Source organism: Pieris brassicae, chromosome 8 (assembly GCF_905147105.1).
Source record: "Pieris brassicae chromosome 8, ilPieBrab1.1, whole genome shotgun sequence".
Lineage (NCBI taxonomy): Eukaryota > Metazoa > Arthropoda > Insecta > Lepidoptera > Pieridae > Pieris > Pieris brassicae.
In genome coordinates, this window is record NC_059672.1 from 1,203,194 (window position 1) to 1,224,343 (window position 21,150).

General features: G+C 33.0%; 2 protein-coding genes across 3 annotated transcripts; one reads left to right on the forward strand and one right to left on the reverse strand.

Annotated features, from left to right (window-relative positions):
• Positions 1–679: 679 nt before the first annotated feature.
• On the reverse strand, positions 680–13,034 carry LOC123712879 (nucleolar MIF4G domain-containing protein 1 homolog). The gene is made up of 12 exons (XM_045666231.1): positions 12,679–13,034; positions 12,318–12,540; positions 11,401–12,041; positions 10,564–10,654; positions 9,469–9,681; positions 6,661–6,782; positions 5,636–5,832; positions 4,206–4,381; positions 3,783–3,955; positions 2,655–2,819; positions 1,788–1,919; positions 680–984 (listed from the first exon to the last, which is right to left on the reverse strand). Exons 1-12 carry the CDS (start codon positions 12,868–12,870, stop codon positions 688–690), a joined length of 2,622 nt encoding a protein of 873 aa, XP_045522187.1. The 5' UTR covers positions 12,871–13,034; the 3' UTR covers positions 680–687.
• A 744-nt stretch (positions 13,035–13,778) lies between these two features.
• LOC123712880 (outer mitochondrial transmembrane helix translocase-like) lies at positions 13,779–20,871 on the forward strand. 2 transcript variants are annotated; one of them, XM_045666233.1, is made up of 8 exons: positions 13,779–14,114; positions 14,921–15,017; positions 15,187–15,331; positions 15,614–15,781; positions 16,096–16,224; positions 16,995–17,134; positions 18,186–18,314; positions 19,361–20,871. In XM_045666233.1, the coding sequence occupies exons 1-8, from the start codon at positions 13,942–13,944 to the stop codon at positions 19,523–19,525; spliced, it is 1,146 nt and encodes a 381-aa protein (XP_045522189.1). In that variant the 5' UTR covers positions 13,779–13,941; the 3' UTR covers positions 19,526–20,871. The 2 variants fall into 2 exon arrangements, with proteins under 2 accessions (XP_045522189.1, XP_045522188.1); XM_045666232.1 differs by having other exon boundaries at positions 13,780–14,114; positions 14,909–15,017.
• Positions 20,872–21,150: the final 279 nt, after the last annotated feature.

Below are 21,150 nucleotides of genomic sequence, written 5' to 3' on the forward strand. Positions count from 1 at the left end.
CGCGCGCACACTGTCACAAAAACAGACAGCCTGAAGTTTAGCTATAGTCAACATTTTAGTTTATTCTATCAGTCAGTGGCGTTTTTTCTATAAAAATAAAATAAATCTTTTGAAAAGATTTTAATTTTGTTACGCCAAATAACTTGGAACTATAATGCGTGTAAATCACACATGTTTTTTTTATCATACAATTTCTTTTCTCTTTTATCATTGTAATATTTCCCTTTAAATTGTCACAATTGTCATTGTATTGTGCTCTTGTATGTCGTGTGTAGTTAAGTGTTTGTATGTGTGCCTTAAGAAATAAATAAATAATCATGTAATCTATGTAAATTTCTACTCTGTACCATAGAGATCACGAACTTACCTCTATATGTCAAGACGCTATACATTTTAACGTACGGGACTGACAGCGTTGTCTTTGTTCTGAATGAATGTTTGTTACAACATATTTACAAAAACTAAACTTTAAAGCTTTAAACAAGGAGTATTAAACAGCCTAGGTTCGATTTCCAGCGTAAAATAATTGGGTTAGATACAAATACTTGTTTATGTTGATTGACACTTTATTTTTTAATTTATAGACAAAAACAGTATCTAAGTTATTAAATAAGTATTTTTCGGATTCAAACAAAACATATATATTTCTTAAAACAGGTCTAAATATATGAAATAAAAATCCAAACATTACAATCTCAATTTATTCTCATACGCCGTCAATATTTTCTCAACTTCGACGCTCCTCTCCTTCAGTGTTGCCATTTCATCTTCGCTTAAAATCCCGCTCTTTTTCCCCGCATTTTTGATTAAAAAATGTTGTATAAACAAACGTAAGCTTTCCCTGAACATATGCAACTTTGGTGATTTCGCTATTCTGTGGAAGGTTTCTAATGAAGCTTGGAGATCCGCATTCATTATTATTGCTAAAAGTATTTGACGCATAAATTTCACACTTTGCTTGTTTAGGTCTGAAAACTCGATGATCTGAAAAAAAATGCATTTCGTTTTCAAGCATAGACAATGTGTGGGTAATATGTGGAAAAAAGACGTAACGTTGTTGACGTAATCACCAAATATTAAAATCAAAGGAGAAACCAAAAAGATACAAAAGAACATTTAAATCCAGCTTAAGGGTTCAGTGACATACAAACTCTAAATAACTTTATTCATATAGGTAAACAAGTAGGCTTATGGAACCAGCTGCCCACTGAAGTATTTCCGAACCAATTCGACTTAGGGTCCTTCAAGAAAAGAGCGCACAAATTCTTAAAAGGCCGGCAACGCACTCGCGAGCTCTCTGGCATTGAGAGTGTCCATGGGCGGCGGTATCACTTAACATCAGGTGAGCCTCCTGCCCGTTTGCCCGTATTTTATAAAAAAAAAAGCTTATGAACGTCAGAAAAGAAGTTAAATTAATTGTAAATTTACATTTACTACCAGTTCGCAAGTCAAGGGCGTAGAGCGGGCAAGAAACTTTCTCAGTCTCAGAAACACTCACTCCAGTAGAATTATACATATATATGAATAACAAAATGTAGTTGTGACATGTATGCAACAAACAAAAAAAATATCAATTACGTATAAAAAGTTTTTTTAAGGAAAACTAGTCTAAATGTTAAACTAATTGAACAAAATATCGATTTTTGTATTTACAACATTCGACAAACTTTGTGATTTTTTTTTTGTTAAGACATGGTTTTAATAAAAAAAACGAACACAATATTAGTATACATCTCAAAATTCACAAGCATTTTAAAATTTTAGTCATCATTTTAATCATTATTTACCTTAAGCACAGAAAGGGCCAAACCTTTCTCCATAATAAGATGAATTAAAAACTGCGCCAAATTGCCCATACTTTGCTTTGACAACGAATCCAATTCTTTTATTTTATCCCACACTGAGTATTGTATTGATAACTAAAAAAATATGCTAAATAAACTTGGGAAAATTTTAATGAGTAGACTGCAATAACAAACACTGTAATAACAAAAGGCTTTTAATATCATAGACATGAATACAAATAATACAATTATTTCATTTTACCTTATTACTACTAAGATTATTACAGAATTTCATTAATTGTAATAGAATTATGACTATCTTTGTTATCATTATTATATATTTTTGTTATTAATGGCTAGGAATCTCTTCGAATCAACCGTGGTAGGGACAAGAAAAAGATGGAGCGTAACAGAACAATGTGACGCGTAACCGAAAAATGTGACGGTAAATTTTTTATACAACGCCGATAAAGAAGTTTCACCTCAAAAACGAAAATAATCAATTCGAGCAATTCTGTTTCCAGTTCAATATACAAATGAAAAATAAATCAGTGACGCCACAACTTTTTTTAAGGTCTGGGCCTCAGAACTCTGTATCTGCTTCAGGATCATTTGTCAATCTAACAGGCAAGGTTTTGATCAGCCTCCTGTGGCTGATACAGGCCCTCGACTTTTTGGGTCGCCAAGGCAAGCCGGTTTCCTCACGATGTTTTCACTGTTCGAGCAAATGTTATGCGCATATAGACAGAAGATCGGAGCACAGTCGGTGATCAAACCTCAGTGATGAGAGTCGCACACACTGCTCAAAATGAAATTACAATACACACAAAAAGTAAAACCAAAGAACATTTCTCGTATCTCATAGCTAACCTGGTACTTCCGATCCGTATCGCACAATTTCTGTCCCAAAACCGCATAATATGGGTTATAATTCTTCTCTTGAAGACAACAAGCCAACAGGACATGAACAATTTCCCTTTCCTGCTGTCCTTTCAATCCTAAATGTTGGAGTTTCTCAAATGCATCCATGTAATCCTGTTGATTTTTTAAAATATTGATAAAAACTTCAAGGGCGCAAACGGAGAAAAAATATTTGCGACATACAAAATAAATACAGCTTTCAGAATAACAACTAAGTTAACAGATGTTACAATAAATAAAGTAAAGTGAAAATAGGCGGGGCACATGGGCAAGAGGAACAGGAAAGTGGAGCAAAAACAGCAAACGGAAAAGAGAAAAACAACTTAGAATGTGGAAGGACCAAAGTAAAGAAACAGCAGGTGTTACATGGCAGAGAGTGGCACAGTGCAGAGGAATGGCGGGATTTGGAGGAGACCTTTGGAAAAAGGGGCATACCTAGAAGAAGATTGAAATAGAAACGTGGTTCAATGTACAAGTATCTGAATTAAAAGGCTATTCTTACTATTAGTAGGTGAAAACAATTTATTTATGAATTTTCCCTTAAATTAAAATCTACAACAGTAAAAGGACTTAAAAAAAATTGGCGCTACAATTTCGTGATTTATGTAATAGGCAAAGCATCGCAAGCATCACGCCATCGACTTTTTGATTTCCAAGGCCGACTTCCTCACGATGTTTTTTTAAACTTTTTTTTTTAAATTTAGGTTATAGTTCTATTCTTATTCCATTCTTCTCACTCTTTATCCTTAATATGAAAAAAAGACTAGTAAAAAAAATGATATTATCGCATACATGCCACGCCAGTTCTGTTTCCGCACAGACTATACTTTCTTTTGCTGAGTGAGTGACAAAATATAAATTTGGCTGGAATATGTTTTTTCGTGTTTAAACTGTGCGTTTTTTAATCTGTAGTTTCTAAATAAATAAATTTGTTTGACTCCACTTGCCCTTACCCTCCGTAGCCCTTCACGCGCCAAGGTTACACCATTTGGTGTACCAATATTTCACTATATTTATGATTAAGCAATAAAACCAAAAATTATTTAATAAATGTATGTAAATTAAAAGATTTCTCACCTGGGCTGACATAATAACACAAAAAATGCTCCTCCTAACATCGGTATTCATCCGTTGCTCCCGGGCGAGCTTCAATAACTTCTGATCGAAGTTTGTCACCGTTTTTTTTTCTTCTTGCGGACGATTTCCCTCCCACGCGGAACCCACTACCCACCACTTACCACGCTCATGAGCTGGAAATATTGGTTAATATATTGAATGAAAAAAAAACATGTGTCCTGTATCCTTTGCCGCGTAAGCAACGCTGATTATTTAGATCAAAAATTATTTACAGATTGCAATAACAAATACAGAGGGACAAATAAAGATTGTTAACTCAAAGTTTAAAAACAAAAACAGAGTCTTTAGTAAATAGTGTTTTTGGACACTTTATGTTAACCTTATTAGTAAATTAGACGTAAACCACTTATTAGTGAAAAATACCTCTCAATAAATCCTCCAAGCGTATATTAAGTGGCGTGGCGTAGTTTCCCTTCCTAACAATCGCTCTGCACATTTTCTTCAAATGCTCGACGTTTGACGGATCGTAGTTCGGTATCTTCGTCAAATTATTATTTTTCACAGCTAGCAACACTTCCAAAAGAAACTTTATTCTTGACCTGAAATGCAGATATCTTTATTCATTCACTCCTAAGTGGCCGTTCAAGTATTACGTAAGCACTATAGGTGGAGGGGGGGGGGGGAATATGAAAGACCCTCTATCACTTGATACTTGATACTCGTAATACTTGATCTATAATCATCAATTATAAGAAAATTATTCATAACAATTTTTTAGACACTGAAGTATTTCCGAACCAATTCGACTTAGGGTCCTTCAAGAAAAGAGCGTACAAATTCTTAAAAGGCCGGCAACGCACTCGCGAGCCCTCTGGCATTGAGAGTGTCCATGGGCGGCGGTATCACTTAACATCAGGTGAGCCTCCTGCCCCTTTGCCTCCTATTTTATAAACAAAAAAAAACATTCCTTCAATGACCTTGATACAACGTGTTAGCGTGTTTCATCAGCAATCTAATAACCAATTTGACTTGGGGTCCTCCAATAACGTACCAATTCCTAAAAGGCTGGCAACGCACTCGCGAGGCCTCTGGCATTGAGTGTTAATTAAAATCAGATGAGCATCCCGCTTGATAAAGGGATTCGGTTTTTTATTATTAATTCATTATTTTATTACAATCAATAACTGTTTTAACGTGTTGATGAGGTTACAGCTTACAAAAAAGATCGACGAGGTTTGCCAGTTTGCAAAGATTGCCAGTTCTCGAGTCCACGAAAAAGATTGCCAGTTCTCGAGTCCACGAAAAAGATTGCCAGTTCTCGAGTCCACGAAAAAGATTGCCAGTTCTCGAGTCCACGAAAAAGATTGCCAGTTCTCGAGTCCACGAAAAAGATTGCCAATTCTCGAGTCCACGAAAAAGATTGCCAATTCTCGAGTCCACGAAAAAGATTGCCAGTTCTCGAGTCCACGAAAAAGATTGCCAGTTCTCGTCCGTTCTAAATATATGTACAATTTTTTTCGGACGTTCATAAATGTACATTATACCTACACGAATATAAATAAATTATATTTTGATATTGATGCTTTTTAATACAAAATTGTCCTCATATTGTTTACAGATTTTTTTTTAATTATTCTAAAACCATTTTGCAAATCTATTAACTATTTAAACGTATTTATGATACAAAATACTTCGTTTAAAAAAAATTTAGAACAATTTGTATTAATTGTATACAAAAACGTCCTCATATTATGTCTTATTAAGAAAACATTTTTTTTAAAGTCCCACAACACCCAAAAAATATTCATCATACAAAGACATATATATATATACATATATTTGTGATGACTTACCCAGTACTGGCCTTCTCATTCATCCGAGCAACCTTCGCTTGCGTGTCTTGTATGAAGTTCTTCAAAGCCAAAGGCTCTTCCTTCCTCAGAACCCCGCCCACACATCTAAGTGCAGTGAGAACACAATCTATGTTCTTCTCACTCAAATCTTCTACTAAACGCGCCAGGATATCGTAGAGAAGACTGGCGTGGTATATCTAAAAAAAATCCGCTTCAGAATACATTTCTATTAATAACACCATGACGATGATGAAGAAACCAAACCAAACAAAACCTGAACCTGTATGTAGTTTGTATTTATCGAACTCGACCCCCCCCCCCCATGGACGCGACCGCATGAGAAACGATGCCCTGTAGTACACACTACAATAACCTACAGGATTTTTTTCACTGGGATTATATAACATAAAAAAACTGGTGGAAATATCAAATATAATTGGTCAGATTCCATTTGAACATTGACCAACTGCTGACACGACACGAAGGGGGGCGTAACAACGGCTAACAAGAATAATAACTCAGAGCAGCAGTTTACGTGTGTCTTGCGCACCACATATTTAGTTGTATACCATATATAATAATTGCCTTATTTATATTTACGTATAAATGTTTAGGTTTGAAGTTTTTACTTATTATGTTTTTAGTTTAGTCTATTGTATTGGATTACGGTATAAATAGCCAAATAACGAATATAAATTAATATTTTTTTAAATAAAGCTAATTAGTAGCCCTACACCTTTTTAGGTCAGGGCCTTAGATTTATTTCTCTGTCTTATGATCATTTGTCAATGTAATAGGCATGTAGATGAGCAACCTCCTGTGACTGACAATGCCGTCGACTTTTCGGGTCCAAAGCAAGTTTCCTCACGATGTTTTCCTTCACCTTCACATATATATAATATATATGGTGCACAGCCGGGGATCGAACCTACGACTTTAGTGATAAAAGTCGTACGCTGAAGCCACTAGGCCAACACTGCTCACTGTACAATGAAAAATTACTTCCCTCTGTATAATTCTAATACCTTAAAACTATAAAGATGCGCCAAGCAGGAAACCAAATTATCCAATCTCTTGTCTTCAACAGGCTGCGGGTCCATCATCATAAAATCAAATTTCTTCGATAACTCCTCTAAGAAATGCGCACCTGGAAATTCAGACTGTGTACAGATACATCTCATACTCCGATGAGCAGCCACCTTTTATAATCCCTTATTAGGAGTTCATTTGGTGGAGTGAACGAACGAACGTTCCGTTCGATTGTGATTTTATTTTTTATTTATTATAATTATACAATAAAACCCGCTTAAGACCTCCGTCCAAAAACGCGTCTTAAGCGAGAAAGCGTATTATGCGGGATATAAAAAATAATACGTACTACATATTATTATGTATGTTCTGATTTTGGTATATAAAGGTATTAAATTATACATTTATAAATTACATTAGATAACTAGTATAATTATAATTACATTATTTTAAATAATCACTTATTTTGGTTTGACAGATAAATTAAAAAAAAAAATCCATAATTCAACTTTAGCAGTACATCTTCGCTTTGATCCAAAGAAGCTACATAGCGTCTTAAATTATTAACAGCTGATAATGCCTGGGCGTTTGACAAAACCGGAGTTTTGTCAAACGCCCTCGTTTTGTGATTGAATTTCGTACGGTGCTACATTGTCATCAATGGAAGAATATCCAGGAAAACCCTGCAGTATCTCGGGTTGTTCTTCTTTCAACACGACGTGAGGGTTCGGGCGTTTTAAACGGGATGACGAATCGTATTAAGCGTTAAGAAATGTATGAAAATAAGTCTCAAGGTGCTTAAAATGGCGTAAAGTGGCGCATTATACGAGAAATCGTATTAAGCGTTAAGAAATGTATGAAAATAAGTCTCAAGTTGCAGAAACTGGCATAAAGTGGCGTATTATACGAGAAATCGTATTAAGCGTTAAGAAATGTATGAAAATAAGTCTCAAGTTGCAGAAACTGGCATAAAGTGGCGTATTATACGAGAAATCGTATTAAGCGTTAAGAAATGTATGAAAATAAGTCTCATGTTGCAGAAAATGGCATAAAGTGGCGTATTATACGAGAAATCGTATTAAGCGTTAAGAAATGTATGAAAATAAGTCTCAAGTTGCAGAAACTTTCGTAAAGTGGCGTATTATACGAGAAATCGTATTAAGCGTTAAGAAATGTATGAAAATAAGTCTCAAGTTGCAGAAAATGGCGTAAAGTGGCGTATTATACGAGAAATCGTATTAAGCGTTAAGAAATGTATGAAAATAAGTCTCCATTTGCAGAAACTGGCGTAAAGTGGCGTATTAAACGAGAAATCGTATTAAGCGTTAAGAAATGTATGAAAATATGTCTCAATTTGCAGAAACTCGCGTAAAGTGGCGTATTAAACGAGAAATCGTATTAAGCGTTAAGAAATGTATGAAAATAAGTCACAAGTTGCAGAAACTGGCCTAAAGTGGCGTATTATACGAGAAATCGTATTAAGCGTGATCGTGTTAAACGGGCTCTACTGTAATTGTAATTTTTATGTATTGTGTTATTCATGTTCTTTTTATTGCAACGAAGTATGGAATAAATAAAAATAATAGTGCGTATATAATAATATAGTATGGACGTCGAACAAATTTGTGTATACCACATACTTTTCTTAGCCGGTAAGAGCGTTGCTGTCATGGATATTAGTATTGCCAGTACACAAATTAACCATTATAAGGGGACTAATGACGTCATGCAGGCAACTTAATAATTTATTGAAATGTCTTAATAAAACAATATATAGAAAATACAATTCTAGGCTTAAATAAATATATATCTATATATATAAAATTCTCGTGTCACAGTTATCGTTGCCATACTCCTCCGAAACGGCTTGACCGATTTAGATGAAATTTTTTGTGCTTATCCGGTATCTATGAGAATCTATTTTTCATCCCCCTAAATGTTAGGGGTAGTCCACCCCTAAATTTATCTTTTAGACAAAAAATTTAATTTCTATTTTTATATGATACAACATTCAAAAATACATACAACCCCTCTACGATCAACCCCTATTTTTAATTATAGTAGAAATTTTTATTGAACTTTAAAAATGTTTCCTATATAAATAATATACATGGCAAGACGACGTTTGCCGGGTCAGCTAGTAATAAATAAAAATAATGATATGATAGGTTTTGTTACCTGTACTATTAATATAATATCTTTAAAGATACCAAGCAATCAGAACCGTTCGATACTTAAAACTTGCCATTGTAATTAATAATGTAAGGAATACAAAATACATTTTAGTCGGATTTTTATAAGATGTTGGTAGATAATAAAATTATTTATTGTACGCACCAAGAAATTACAGAAAATAAGCAATGCCAATCTGACATTTCAAAATGGCGGACCAATTTCAGCCGCCTGCCAAGAAAAGTATGTGGCACTGTACTTTGGTTTTGATTTGTCAACAGCTGTTATCCAATACACGTTGACAGCTGACACGCGACAAGGTACGTCATTACGCCCGTTTGGCCAATTACAATGGAACTCAATTAATATGAAACAACTCAAGATTATATAAAACAAACAGTTACGTTTCCTGGCTACCTTCGTTCATCGCTTTGTTTTTCGTTTCATTTTGTATTATATTTGTTATCTGTGGGAGGTTTATTATGTTATTTCGCTTTCGTGTGTAATCCAAATTTCAAGTGCTTTTTTTAATATTATCCTATTAACTATGATAATATAAAAAATATAAACGAATGCTATTAAAAATCTGAAAGAATGAGAATGATATTAAAATGAATAATAAATTCCCTTACCAATTTCCGATCCAACATTAGCATGCAACACTGATACCAAAGCGGCATGCTCTGCCACCATTCTATCCGGTGTGAGGGCAACACTGACAGTGACGTCTAACCAGAGCTGCGTAAGCGCAGTGTTAACTGAGTTCCGGCTGTTGCTGAGGTAAAGATTCTCTATGGACGTACTGGCCCAATGTAGATTTGTACCAGCTAGTTTGTTTAACACACCTGAAACGTACAATTATAAAAATAATATTGTAGAAGTTTAAAAAAAGACCTCCATACAAACAGTACATACATTTTATTCTATATACAGTCGTGGTCGTATATTTAGAAACACTACCAACGGTTCTTGATTACATATCAATTGATTACGATCACCGCAATCTTTTTTATTAAATTAAATAATAAATACGACGTTAATATGTTCAACGATTTATCAGTTACTAGAAAAACAATATAAATCCCGTTACATAAGGGCACAATATTACATTAACACAATACTACATTAAGAAACCCATCCAAGAGAATGTAAGTGCGTGCTCCTATTTCACCATGCCTCCTGCTGATGTCATATCGAACATGGTGTAATGGTTGCAGCTCCTTGCAAACGTTGTGTAATACAAAAAAATTTGGCGATTAAAAAGAGTGGCGGAGAGTTTATTGCCAGTTCTTCTCTTCCGTTCTACGCCCTTGATTTGAGAACTGGCAGTAAATGTAAAATTAGAAGTATTTAATGTATATTTTTTTTTACGTTAATAAGTGTACATTGTGTTGCCCATATGAATAAATGATTTTTGTAAACATGAAGCGGCAGGACCTACTACAACGCTAAACAGTGTTTATAATGTTTAGTCAGTCAAAATAATGACGTGACAAAGCGTGAATGTCATTCCAATACAATTTGTCAAAATTGAAAACATTATTTAATTTTTTAAATACAAATCCAAAATATGAACCATAATTATTGTTCATATTTGCAAATTCAATTATTTGACTAGAGACTAGACTACTAGACTGGATAATTTCTGTCCGCTTAAAATTTATATGTTTAAACTTATTTTTTTAACTGTTTGTGTGTTAGCTCACACTACTTTCTCTCTCACTTACTTTTAACTTGCCTCTTCAATTGCGCTAAGTCCTTCTCTGACCCAGAATCTTTGTTTCTAAGATGTGGTGGTATGTAGACTCCTTTTTCCTCCTAAATTAAATGTGGAAATGTTAATAAGCAAACAAAATTATGGCTCAACCCATTTGAAAGACTTTTTTTAATGCATTTGGGTAGCGCCCTGGATGGTTTAAATACCAATCAGTTGATTTCATACTTTGCTTATTTTTCTAATCCCTTGATATATGCAGGACAACGTCTGTGGAGTAGTTTTTAAAAAAAATTGAAGGACATTACTACTTTTTTTCATTTTTTTTATGTTACTGGAGGCTCACCTGATGTCAAGATACTTATATTTAAAAAGCGTTGTGAGCCAAGAGAATTGAGCGACTTCACTCTGAGGTCGTGAATATTAGATATTTCTATATTATCGCATTTAATTGGTCATATGGTTAAGGCTATGAGAAAACCGCCATATGTTTGACCAAACAATCTGGAGCGCTTATAATTTTTTAATGAATTTTACTGCATTTTAAAGTCAGTGATGTATTGAAAAAAACATTAAAAATACTTAGTTTATGGCACTAAATAATCTGTGCATCATTTTTCCATTGCAACATTAACATTTATTTAAAACTAATTTCATAAAATAAAACACACAGAGCGGCAGTCTCAAAGCAGTGGGAGACTATAACCTAATAAATATAATATATAAATTGTGTTAAGGATTTGTGTAACCAAATGAACTTGGTTATCACTTAAATTTTTTAAATGAATCATTAGGAAGGAAGTTTTCTTAAGAATATTAATTGTAGAATTGCATTGATGCCTCTAGTTACCTTAATTATGTTTCCCTCTTTATCCCTCTTCCGGCCATAAATATCTTCCCAAACATCTGGTTTCTCTTTACTCTTACTATCAACCTCTTCAATATTATTTTCGATTTCTGAATCATCTCCAGATAAATGAGAAACTTCATCATCACTAAATACTTTACTAATATCATCTTCAGCTACAACTCTTTGTTTGGATTTCACTGTGTTTGATTTAATTCCAGCTAATTTAGTATTTTTTCTATCTGTATCATTATCACTTTCTTCATCACTCAAACCCGTGTCCTCATCTTCATTACTTAAATCACCTTCAGGGTCATCAGATTCCATAACTTCATCATTTTCATCAGTTTCTAGGCTTTCTCCATCATTTTCTGGGCTTTCTTCATCTGTGCTACTTTTCTCTTTGATGTTTATGTCAGAATTTTCAAGTTCCTCTTCACTATCATCATCAACATCCATGACATCACTTTCTGAATGATCTGATACTACTTTTAAGTGTTTTTTCTTAGCATCTTTTTTTAAATTCTTTCCAGTAACCACAGCAAGATCTTCTTCGAAATCTGAATCATTCCCCACATCTGCTAAATGTTTTTCTGCAGCTACAATTTGCTCTGATGTTGTCCTGTCACATATTTCTAGAAGATCTTTAAATAAGTGAAGAAAATTTTAAATTCATAGACTAAAAGTAAAAATATAGTTATGTTCTAGTATCTACCCATTTAAAAGCATTATTGTGTATTCTATTGATCATGACTCAGACCGCCTTCAATACTCACATAATTTATTTAGAGGAATTTGATACACAAAACCACTTTTAGCAAGAAATTTTTTATGTATGAGTTTAATTGTATTGGCTGATCATTTATTAAATTAGTACACGCATAAATAACCACAATTTACATAAATAAAAAAAAGGATACAGTCCAATCCATCATCAGCAAAATAATTATTTTTATTCTTAGATTTATTTAAACCAAGTTGTTTTTCTAACTTCTTAATAACTTTTTCTTCATCTTCGTTTGCTTTTAAAAACATATTTTTCCTTTGATTCTCCATTTGAGACTTAAGTTTTTCAGTTTCTTTAATTTCCTTTTTTCTTTCTTTGTCAAGGATATCATGGATCATAGGTTTTTGTATTTTTTTCTTAAACAAAAATATTAAAAAAATATATTAAAAAAACAATAACTATAAACTTAGGCTATTAAGACACCTTTTATTAGAATCACGAAACCATATTTTCTATGTGCACAGTTGTGTAAGATTAAATGAAGTTTCTTTTACCTTAACTTTAACATCTGAAGCTGAAGAGTCGTCAGGTCTCTTTACAAATTTGCCAGGTGAAAATGAGGGCTCCAATTTTTTTTTCAAATAGTGTTCCTTACGGTGTGCTTTTTTAAGTTGTCTTTTCTCTTTTCGAATAGCTTTACGTGAGTTAACTAAACTTGACCGAGGTTTTGGGTTAGATTTCTTCATGGTCTTTGAGATTTATTGCATAAAACTAAAACGAACGTAAATTTTAAAATAAAGCACCACAGAAATTTCAATTATAATACTTTTCAATTTATTAACAAGTTATTTATAGAGTAATGCTATAGAATACAACGAAGGTTATGTTCATATTTTTATTATTTGTTATGACACACACTCATGTGCTAAACGTGAGTGTGACAGTTATTTCATAGTTATCGGTTGATATCTAGAGTGTTTAAAATTTATCTGACGATTGACATAAGCTGTTACCACTAAATGGCTACATCCCACAGACTTTCTTGCTAGATTGATATAAAATATATATTGCGTTGGATTGTATAAATTACCTGTTTCGGGGTGTTTAAAGGTGCTTAAAAGCTGAAAAAGATGCAAGCATGAAAACACATTGACAATATACTACAACGGCATAATATGAAGCTGAAAGTATAGGGATTAGTTAGATCATCCGATCATGTATTCGTTACGAGCTTAAAGAGACATTGTGAAAGGACATTTACTTTGTATGTATTGGTTTTTTTAAACTACATCTTCAATTGTCAGGATTGATGTAGTTTAAAAGCAAATACCAAAATAATGATGATACAAAGTTACATTATTGACATTTTGCAAACGAACTGGTATTGACCGTAATACCGTACATTATATTGTGTGTAAATGGTTTGTGTGTCAACATTTCAACAGTGGAAACGATTTACCGCTCGGATCATATCCTCATGACGAGTTCATAGTAATCGGATTAGATTATCAAAGTCAGGGACATAAGAAAATAGATATCCTTTATCCAAGTCCCTAGCTAAAAGCTCAGAGCAGCAGTCTTCATGCTTCCGCTTGACAAATCGACTATTGACAATATATATCAATCGTAATTCATATCTATAGTTCAAGAAAATCTTTACGCTGTCTATGAAAAATAAAATCCCGGAGTGCAGACGATTCAGACTGATGAATGCTTTGTTTTGAATTACTTTGTGGGCTCTTTAAGATTCAAGAGAACCAGTGTTTGGCTTATTCGATCGAATCTTTTTTTAAAAACGAAGAAAAATATCTAAAGGAATGATGGTGGAGGGTTCTGCATTTACTCGGAACGATGTGTTTCAAATGGCAATACGTGTGGCTTTCGTATCTGCTGTTACTTACTTCTCTATCAAGTGGCTGGTTAATCAGATAGATCCCACTTCGAAAAGCCGAAAGAAAGCAGAAGAAAAGGCGCGGGAACAGTTACGCAAGTGCGTATTGATTTTTAATTTTTCAATTTAATATCTTAGATAATATTCATTATTATGCAATGTGCAGTAAAAATAATTTAGATTCATTATTTGGAAATTTTTAACCCTAACTACGATGTTGATATGAACATTATAGTGTAATAGTATTCTAACCTCTTTTCTTTATAGTTTGCATTATTTCAGTCTTTTGCCAAATTCTCATTGTGCTATTTATGGAGACACGCGCAGTGTTTCAGAAATCATTCTATTGTTTTGAGAATATTCAGTTAATAAATAATTTGATCTTATCACTCAATTAATATGTTATAGCATTTCTTAGCTAATTAACAATTTTTTTTCATTTTTATCACTTAGTTCTATCAATGATCAACTAGCTTACAAAGTTTTAAAATCTAACACACTCACTGTAAGACATGAGATTGATTGTCACTTTCATACTAAACACTTGAGTAATGGTACAACTGTATTTGCTATATACATATATTTGCATAAGACTATTTTATATCAAAAGGGTAGTATGATGGTCAAAAATACTCCTAGTATGCCCTCTTGTTAAGGGATACTTAACCCATAAATATTTATACTCAACAATGTTCATAATTCTGTTGCCAATTAATTAATAATTAATACAGCCAGTATTGTAAAGTTATCAAGATTGAAAAATTAAAAAAAATAATTAAAATTTTTTAATTTTAAAAATAGGAATTGAGAAGATAAGTGTGGAATGAAATAATGTATAGGCTTATATAGGCAATAAAAACTGTGAGAATAGAATAAATAGTGCATATGTTAAGGGTCTCTTGCAGAGCTGGCCTTGGCAGTAAGCACTCAGTGGTGTTTGACAAGTTGACTGACCATGAAATGATCATCGCTTCACAACTTGTGGTCCCAGATGAGATTAGCGTGAGTGTATAAAAAATTACAAAATTTGAATAAAAATATTTATTTGACATTTATCTCTTGTGCACTATACAAAATTATGTAATGGTTAAACTTATACCTTTCCATAAATAATATTTTCTTATTTATACTGTTTAAGAAAAAACATCTTAGACTTTTTGTGTTGTTGTAGGTGAACTGGAAGGATATTGCGGGTCTTGACAATTTAATCATGGAACTGCGTGAGACTGTCATTTTGCCTATTCAAAAGCGAGAGTTGTTTGCAGACAGTCGATTAACTCAGCCACCAAAGGGAGTCCTTTTGCATGGTCCTCCAGGTAATAATCGTTTATAGAATTTTAAATAATATTGGGGTAAACTATAAATTTAATGGCATTTATGAAGCATAGCATTTTTATGTATTCAGCTATGTATCTATCACATACAAAACAAGTTGTCTTCTATAAAGCATGCACTCAACACTTATTAATTTAAATAGAAAAGGCTACTGCTTGTTAGTGTGTAGTTATAATAATGAAAGCATGGGTTGTGCCCATGCTTTCATTATTATATATTATAGGTGGGCTAACCTATTCTAACATTAAAAAAATATATTTCAGGTTGTGGAAAGACTTTAATAGCAAAAGCGACAGCAAAGGAAGCAAACATGAGTTTTATTAACCTAGATGTGTCAATGTTAACTGACAAATGGTACGGAGAGACACAAAAGCTAGCTGCTGCCGTCTTCAGCCTTGCTGTTAAGCTTCAACCGTGTATTGTGTTTATAGGTATTTATGTCTGCTTTGGTCAGTTTTACACTGTTTGTATATCTGTAAGCCTTCTAAAAGCCGACATTACTTTATCAGATTTGGTGATATTTGGAACTTGTAATTCCAATTATTTTGAAGTTTAGTAACAGTAAAAAACTTCTTTTTGTTATAATAATAATAATATAATAAATCTAAAATTATGTATAATAATTATAGGTTTATAATAATACATAACTTCAATCCGGTAAAGAAGTGTTTTCTTTCTTAAAATTTTATATTTAAAGAGTGTTGTATATATATGTACAGATACCCAGAACATATATATATTTCAGATGAAATCGAATCTTTCCTGCGCACACGCAACTCTCACGATCACGAAGCAACGGCAATGATGAAGACCCAGTTCATGTCTCTTTGGGATGGACTTATCACTGACCCCTCTTGTACCGTTATTATTATGGGTAAGTGGATGTAAATAAGTGATTGCTATTTATTGAATTAGGGAGGAGGGGAAGGGAATTAGGGGCGTTAAACGCCCCGTAACATTTTCTGTATCCAATAGTAAAAGTTTCGTCCGTCCGTTTTACAAGAGGGAATCCCCCCCCCCCCCCCCAAATACTTGAAGCTCCCTTAGTTATTACCTCAAATAGAACATAAAATAAAAAATATATATAATTAATAGAGCTGAAATAATAAAAATATTATAAAGATACATTTTAGTTTTTAAACTACTGAACCGCATCAAAAAATAACTTCACCATAACAACATTATTTTTTAGTAATAATTATTACTAAAAGTTTGTTTGAAGGTAGAAATAAAATTTCCTAAAATATAATAAATGCGTGGACCATATAACAAAAAAGTCTGATCATGCAAAGCCACAATGGACCTATTATATTGTAGTAATAATTTTAAATAATCTTTATAGGTCAAGAGAATCTGTAATTAAATAAATAAGATAATTGATGTAAATTATATAAATTTTAAGCTTAAATAGATTTCTTGAAAAAATATAACCGGCTATAAAAAATAAAATGGAAATATTACTCATTTGATTGCTTTTTCCGAATTATTAGTTATATAAGTTAATTTATTTGGGTTATGAAGACTCTCTTATTTTTGGAACTCATTTGGTACCTTGATCATTTGGATCGGTAAAATTGATAATCTTCTTCAGTTTTATAAAGTCAGTCAAAATGTCATATATAAACAAAACTAAAATGTATGTAGGAGCAACGAATCGACCCCAAGACCTGGACAAGGCGATCCAGCGGCGTATGCCTGCCACTTTCCACGTACCCATGCCCAACGAGTTCCAAAGGGAGAGGATCCTGCATTTGATACTTCACAAGGAACCCGTTGCCCCTGATGTAAGTATATTCAGGTCAAAATAAATAAAATACTTTTCGCTGATAGTTTTTGCAATATTGTTAAGCCTCATTTTGTGTATCTACAAAAGATACACAAACTTTATAAGACATACAAAAAAACCAAATAGATATATTTAATGTGACAAAAAAATATTTAATTAACTTTGGTATCTTTTATTAATAATGGCTTTGTCATTCTTCCTTTATATTAATAATATAATAATTATCAATTAATCTTAGAACTTATAATTTAGAATTGAGTATGAATTTGTACTTTGTTATATTTTTTGTATAAATAGGTATAACTGTACTTTATGTTTATGTTTCAATATGGCTTTTGTGTATAATGCAATTGTTTGAATATTGTGTAATAAGTAAGTAGCTGTAGGAATACTTTAATAAAATAAATATATATTTCTAAGAACCTGTTATAGAGTATATGTCTCCTCCAACTGACTCCATCTGTCTCTATGTTGAGCATTTCTCCCAATCTTCTCCGCCAACTTCGTTAAGCTCGCATACCATCCAAGAGGTCACTCTCTCCTTTTCCCTGCTGGCCCTTTCCACCTCGTTTTCCTTATGTTGTCATATAAATTATGGGAATTGAATTAATCTACAACTTTTTAAATCAAACAAAAATAAATTTTAATGTCTTTAAAATGAACAGTTACTTAAAAAAGAAAAATTGTTTATATATCATAAACACTAAATTATGAATTTATTAACAGTTTACAAATTTCTTGGAAAAATAACATTTTTATCGAGTTTATTCTGCCTTTTTGATTTGATCTGTTGCTTTATTTAGATATTAAAGTTCACCACATATATAATGCTATATGTACAGTATATAAATATATGACAATTTTGGTAGACATATTAAGAAAAACACTTTTTGAACAGATTGAAGCTATGTATTATTATTAAAAACTTATAATTATTTACATAAATTTAAATTTTTTCCGACGTTTCGCGTGCTTTTCAGCGTGCGTGGTCACGGTGACGCTCGTTGTAAAGCACGACTTTATAATTTCAGCTTATATAAAAATTTCAGATCGAGTACAAGAAATTAGCAGCCAGCTCCGAAGGCTTCTCGGGATCTGATCTCCACGAAGTGTGTCGTCAGGCGGCTGTCTATCGTGTCAGGGATTACGCCCGAGAGGAGATGGCGAGGGAGAAGGAGGTATTTGCTCTTATTTTAAGATATACACGCGCCAAGCGTGAGGGAAAAATAATGAGAGTAAATTTTTACGATGCGCGCACACACTGTCACGAAAACCGACGCCCGCACACCGTCACAAAAAATCGACACCCGCACACCGTCACAAAAAATCGACACCCGCACACCGTCACAAAAATTCGACACCCGCACACCGTCACAAAAAATCGACACCCGCACACCGTCACAAAAAATCGACATCCGCACACCGTCACAAAAAAATGACACCCGCACACAGTCACAAAAAATCGACACCCGGAAGCATAGTCAACATTTTGAAATAAAAAATGTCCATTTCTTTAATTGTGTAGAAATATGATTTTTGTGATATTTAAATAAATTTTATTTAACTAGTAAATGCGTTATAATAAAATTTGCAATGTATTTAATAGATATTACTACATATTTATAAAAGAATTTTATGTTACGCCAAAGAAGTATAACTTCTAACGCGTGTCCATAAGTGTACACATACACATGTTTTTTTTCTGTTTTCTGATGATGAAGCAAACGTTGATTTGTATAGAGAAATTTCTTTTTGTGAAATATTTACAAACTATTATTTACATGAAGTAACAACATTAAAACAATAAAGTAATTGATTTCACTAAAAGAATTAATGAGAAGAGATAAGAAAATAACTTATTATATATTATTATACATAGGTAACATTAAAATGATAGTTCAACGATATTAAACAATTTTCAATTAAACCTGGTATGCCTAGGTCACAATAATGTTTTTTTACAAAATTCTCATACTCATTGATAATTTTCACGTTACATTATGTGTTAGGCTATTGTGTGAAAAGTAAAGAAATATCTTTCTATCCCTTGCCTTGCCTTACTTACGTCGAATTGTCGCTATGACCGAAACTGGTTATGTAATTTGCCCACGCGCAGGTCTCAGGAATAAAGAAGTTGTTATTTCTGAAAACCCAATATTAAATGTATTAAAAGTTACAAAATCTGATGAAGTCCAAAGTGGTTAAAATTAAATGAATTTGACAGTCTCAAGACAGCAGAAGCAGAAACAGTACGGAGTCAGATGAAGAATACACAGACGCGATGCGTCCAATCACGATGGAGGACTTACGACATTCCTTGGCCAAGCTGAAGGAGTCCAAGATTCAGTGCGGGTCGCTGGCGCCATCTATGAGGATAGAGCTGGACTAATTGAGGCCACGGAAACCCTGGAATTTTCCACGCTCGAATGTTCCACGAAGAGATTTTAGAATGATCGCGGATGTTGTTCTGGAATTTGATGCCTAAATCTTTGGTGTATCTGGAATCACGGCGATTCCGTAAAGTTCCGCGAACATTCTAAAATCATTAGCGTTTTGGGATATTCAAAAGCTTTTAGATTAATTTCGAAATATTCAAGAATTTCCGCGAAAATTTAGTGTCTAACGCTTCTGTAAATTTCGCGAAGATTCTGGAAATTTCGAAATCTGTAGATTGTTAATAGTTAAATTGACATGTTGACTTACGGCTTTTCGAAAGTTTTGGTTCTGGGACGAATGTATTTATATTTGCTTGTTTATTTAAAAATTCAACTAAAAAAATATCCACCATAGTTTTTATTTAGTTTTTAAAACTTAAGTTATTTCAGGTCACGCAAGATCCTTGAATAGATATTTGTTGTCCATAATATAAATTTAAATAAGGGCCTAATATTATATGAAATACAATAACTATTTGACCATAATTGATCCCCGAAGCTCTGGGTTTGATTCTGAGATATGAAAACGCTGCTCGCTTATCGATCAGTGTTGACATTTAATTAGTGTAATATTTAAAAACTTTGACATAAATTATTAGATAGCTAGCTAGAAGTTTGTAAAGCCGAAAATCACGGATTTATAACAATTTTGCAAATCTCTTTAATCGGCAGCTGTAAAGCTGTACAGTTTTCAGGATGAGTCATTCACTTGATCGGTCCATCTGGTGAACGTGATATTTTGCCTTCTGTGTTGCCATGTTCTCATCTCATCTCCTTCAAATGTTGCAATTATTAAACGATATTATAACTCATAGTTAAAAACAACAAAAATCTGATAAATGCATTAGAATCCATGGTGGTAATCAATTGTAACTGTTTTTTTTTTAATAATTTAAAATAAAGTTTTTTTTGTTGTAATGGCCAACCTCTATAACGGCTGAACGATTTTTAATTATAATATCACTGATAGGCCATGTATCATTACTTTCGATAGGAACGTCTTTTTTGTATGTCTCATCTTTTTGGTTGATTATGTTTTTTTGAATTGGAATATAAGTTTGTGCTTAAAAGTCCATTGAAGAAGTTTGTAAGCTACGAAGGTGACACTGCAGAGCACATTAAAGTTTTGAAAGCTCGGAACAGCTTTTACTTCGTTATTGCAATGTAATTGTTCATTTGTTATGCCCAAAAATCCACTCAAATATGGTTTGTGAAGCTCTTTTAAATTGGGTGGTGTCACTGCTTATACAGGTTTTATGTAGATAAATTGTAAATAAAGGGAAATAAAAGGTTGAGAATGTTTTTGTTTTATTATGATCGACTTTAAACATACTTTAAGAACAAAATGGCTTCTGCGAGTGACTCGTATAACTGAGGTTCGATCCCCAGCAGATAAAAATTTGAGGACCAGACCTAAAGAGGTTGTACCGCCACTGGTGTTTTTATTGACACTTTTTCAACTAACGTTAAGTATAGGTCAATTTTTTGACAGCTCAATAAGTTTGTCAAAACTATGGTTTCTATTCTATATCGTTATTCGTAATACGGCCTCTCATGCCTTCTTTTTCCATCTGTAGAG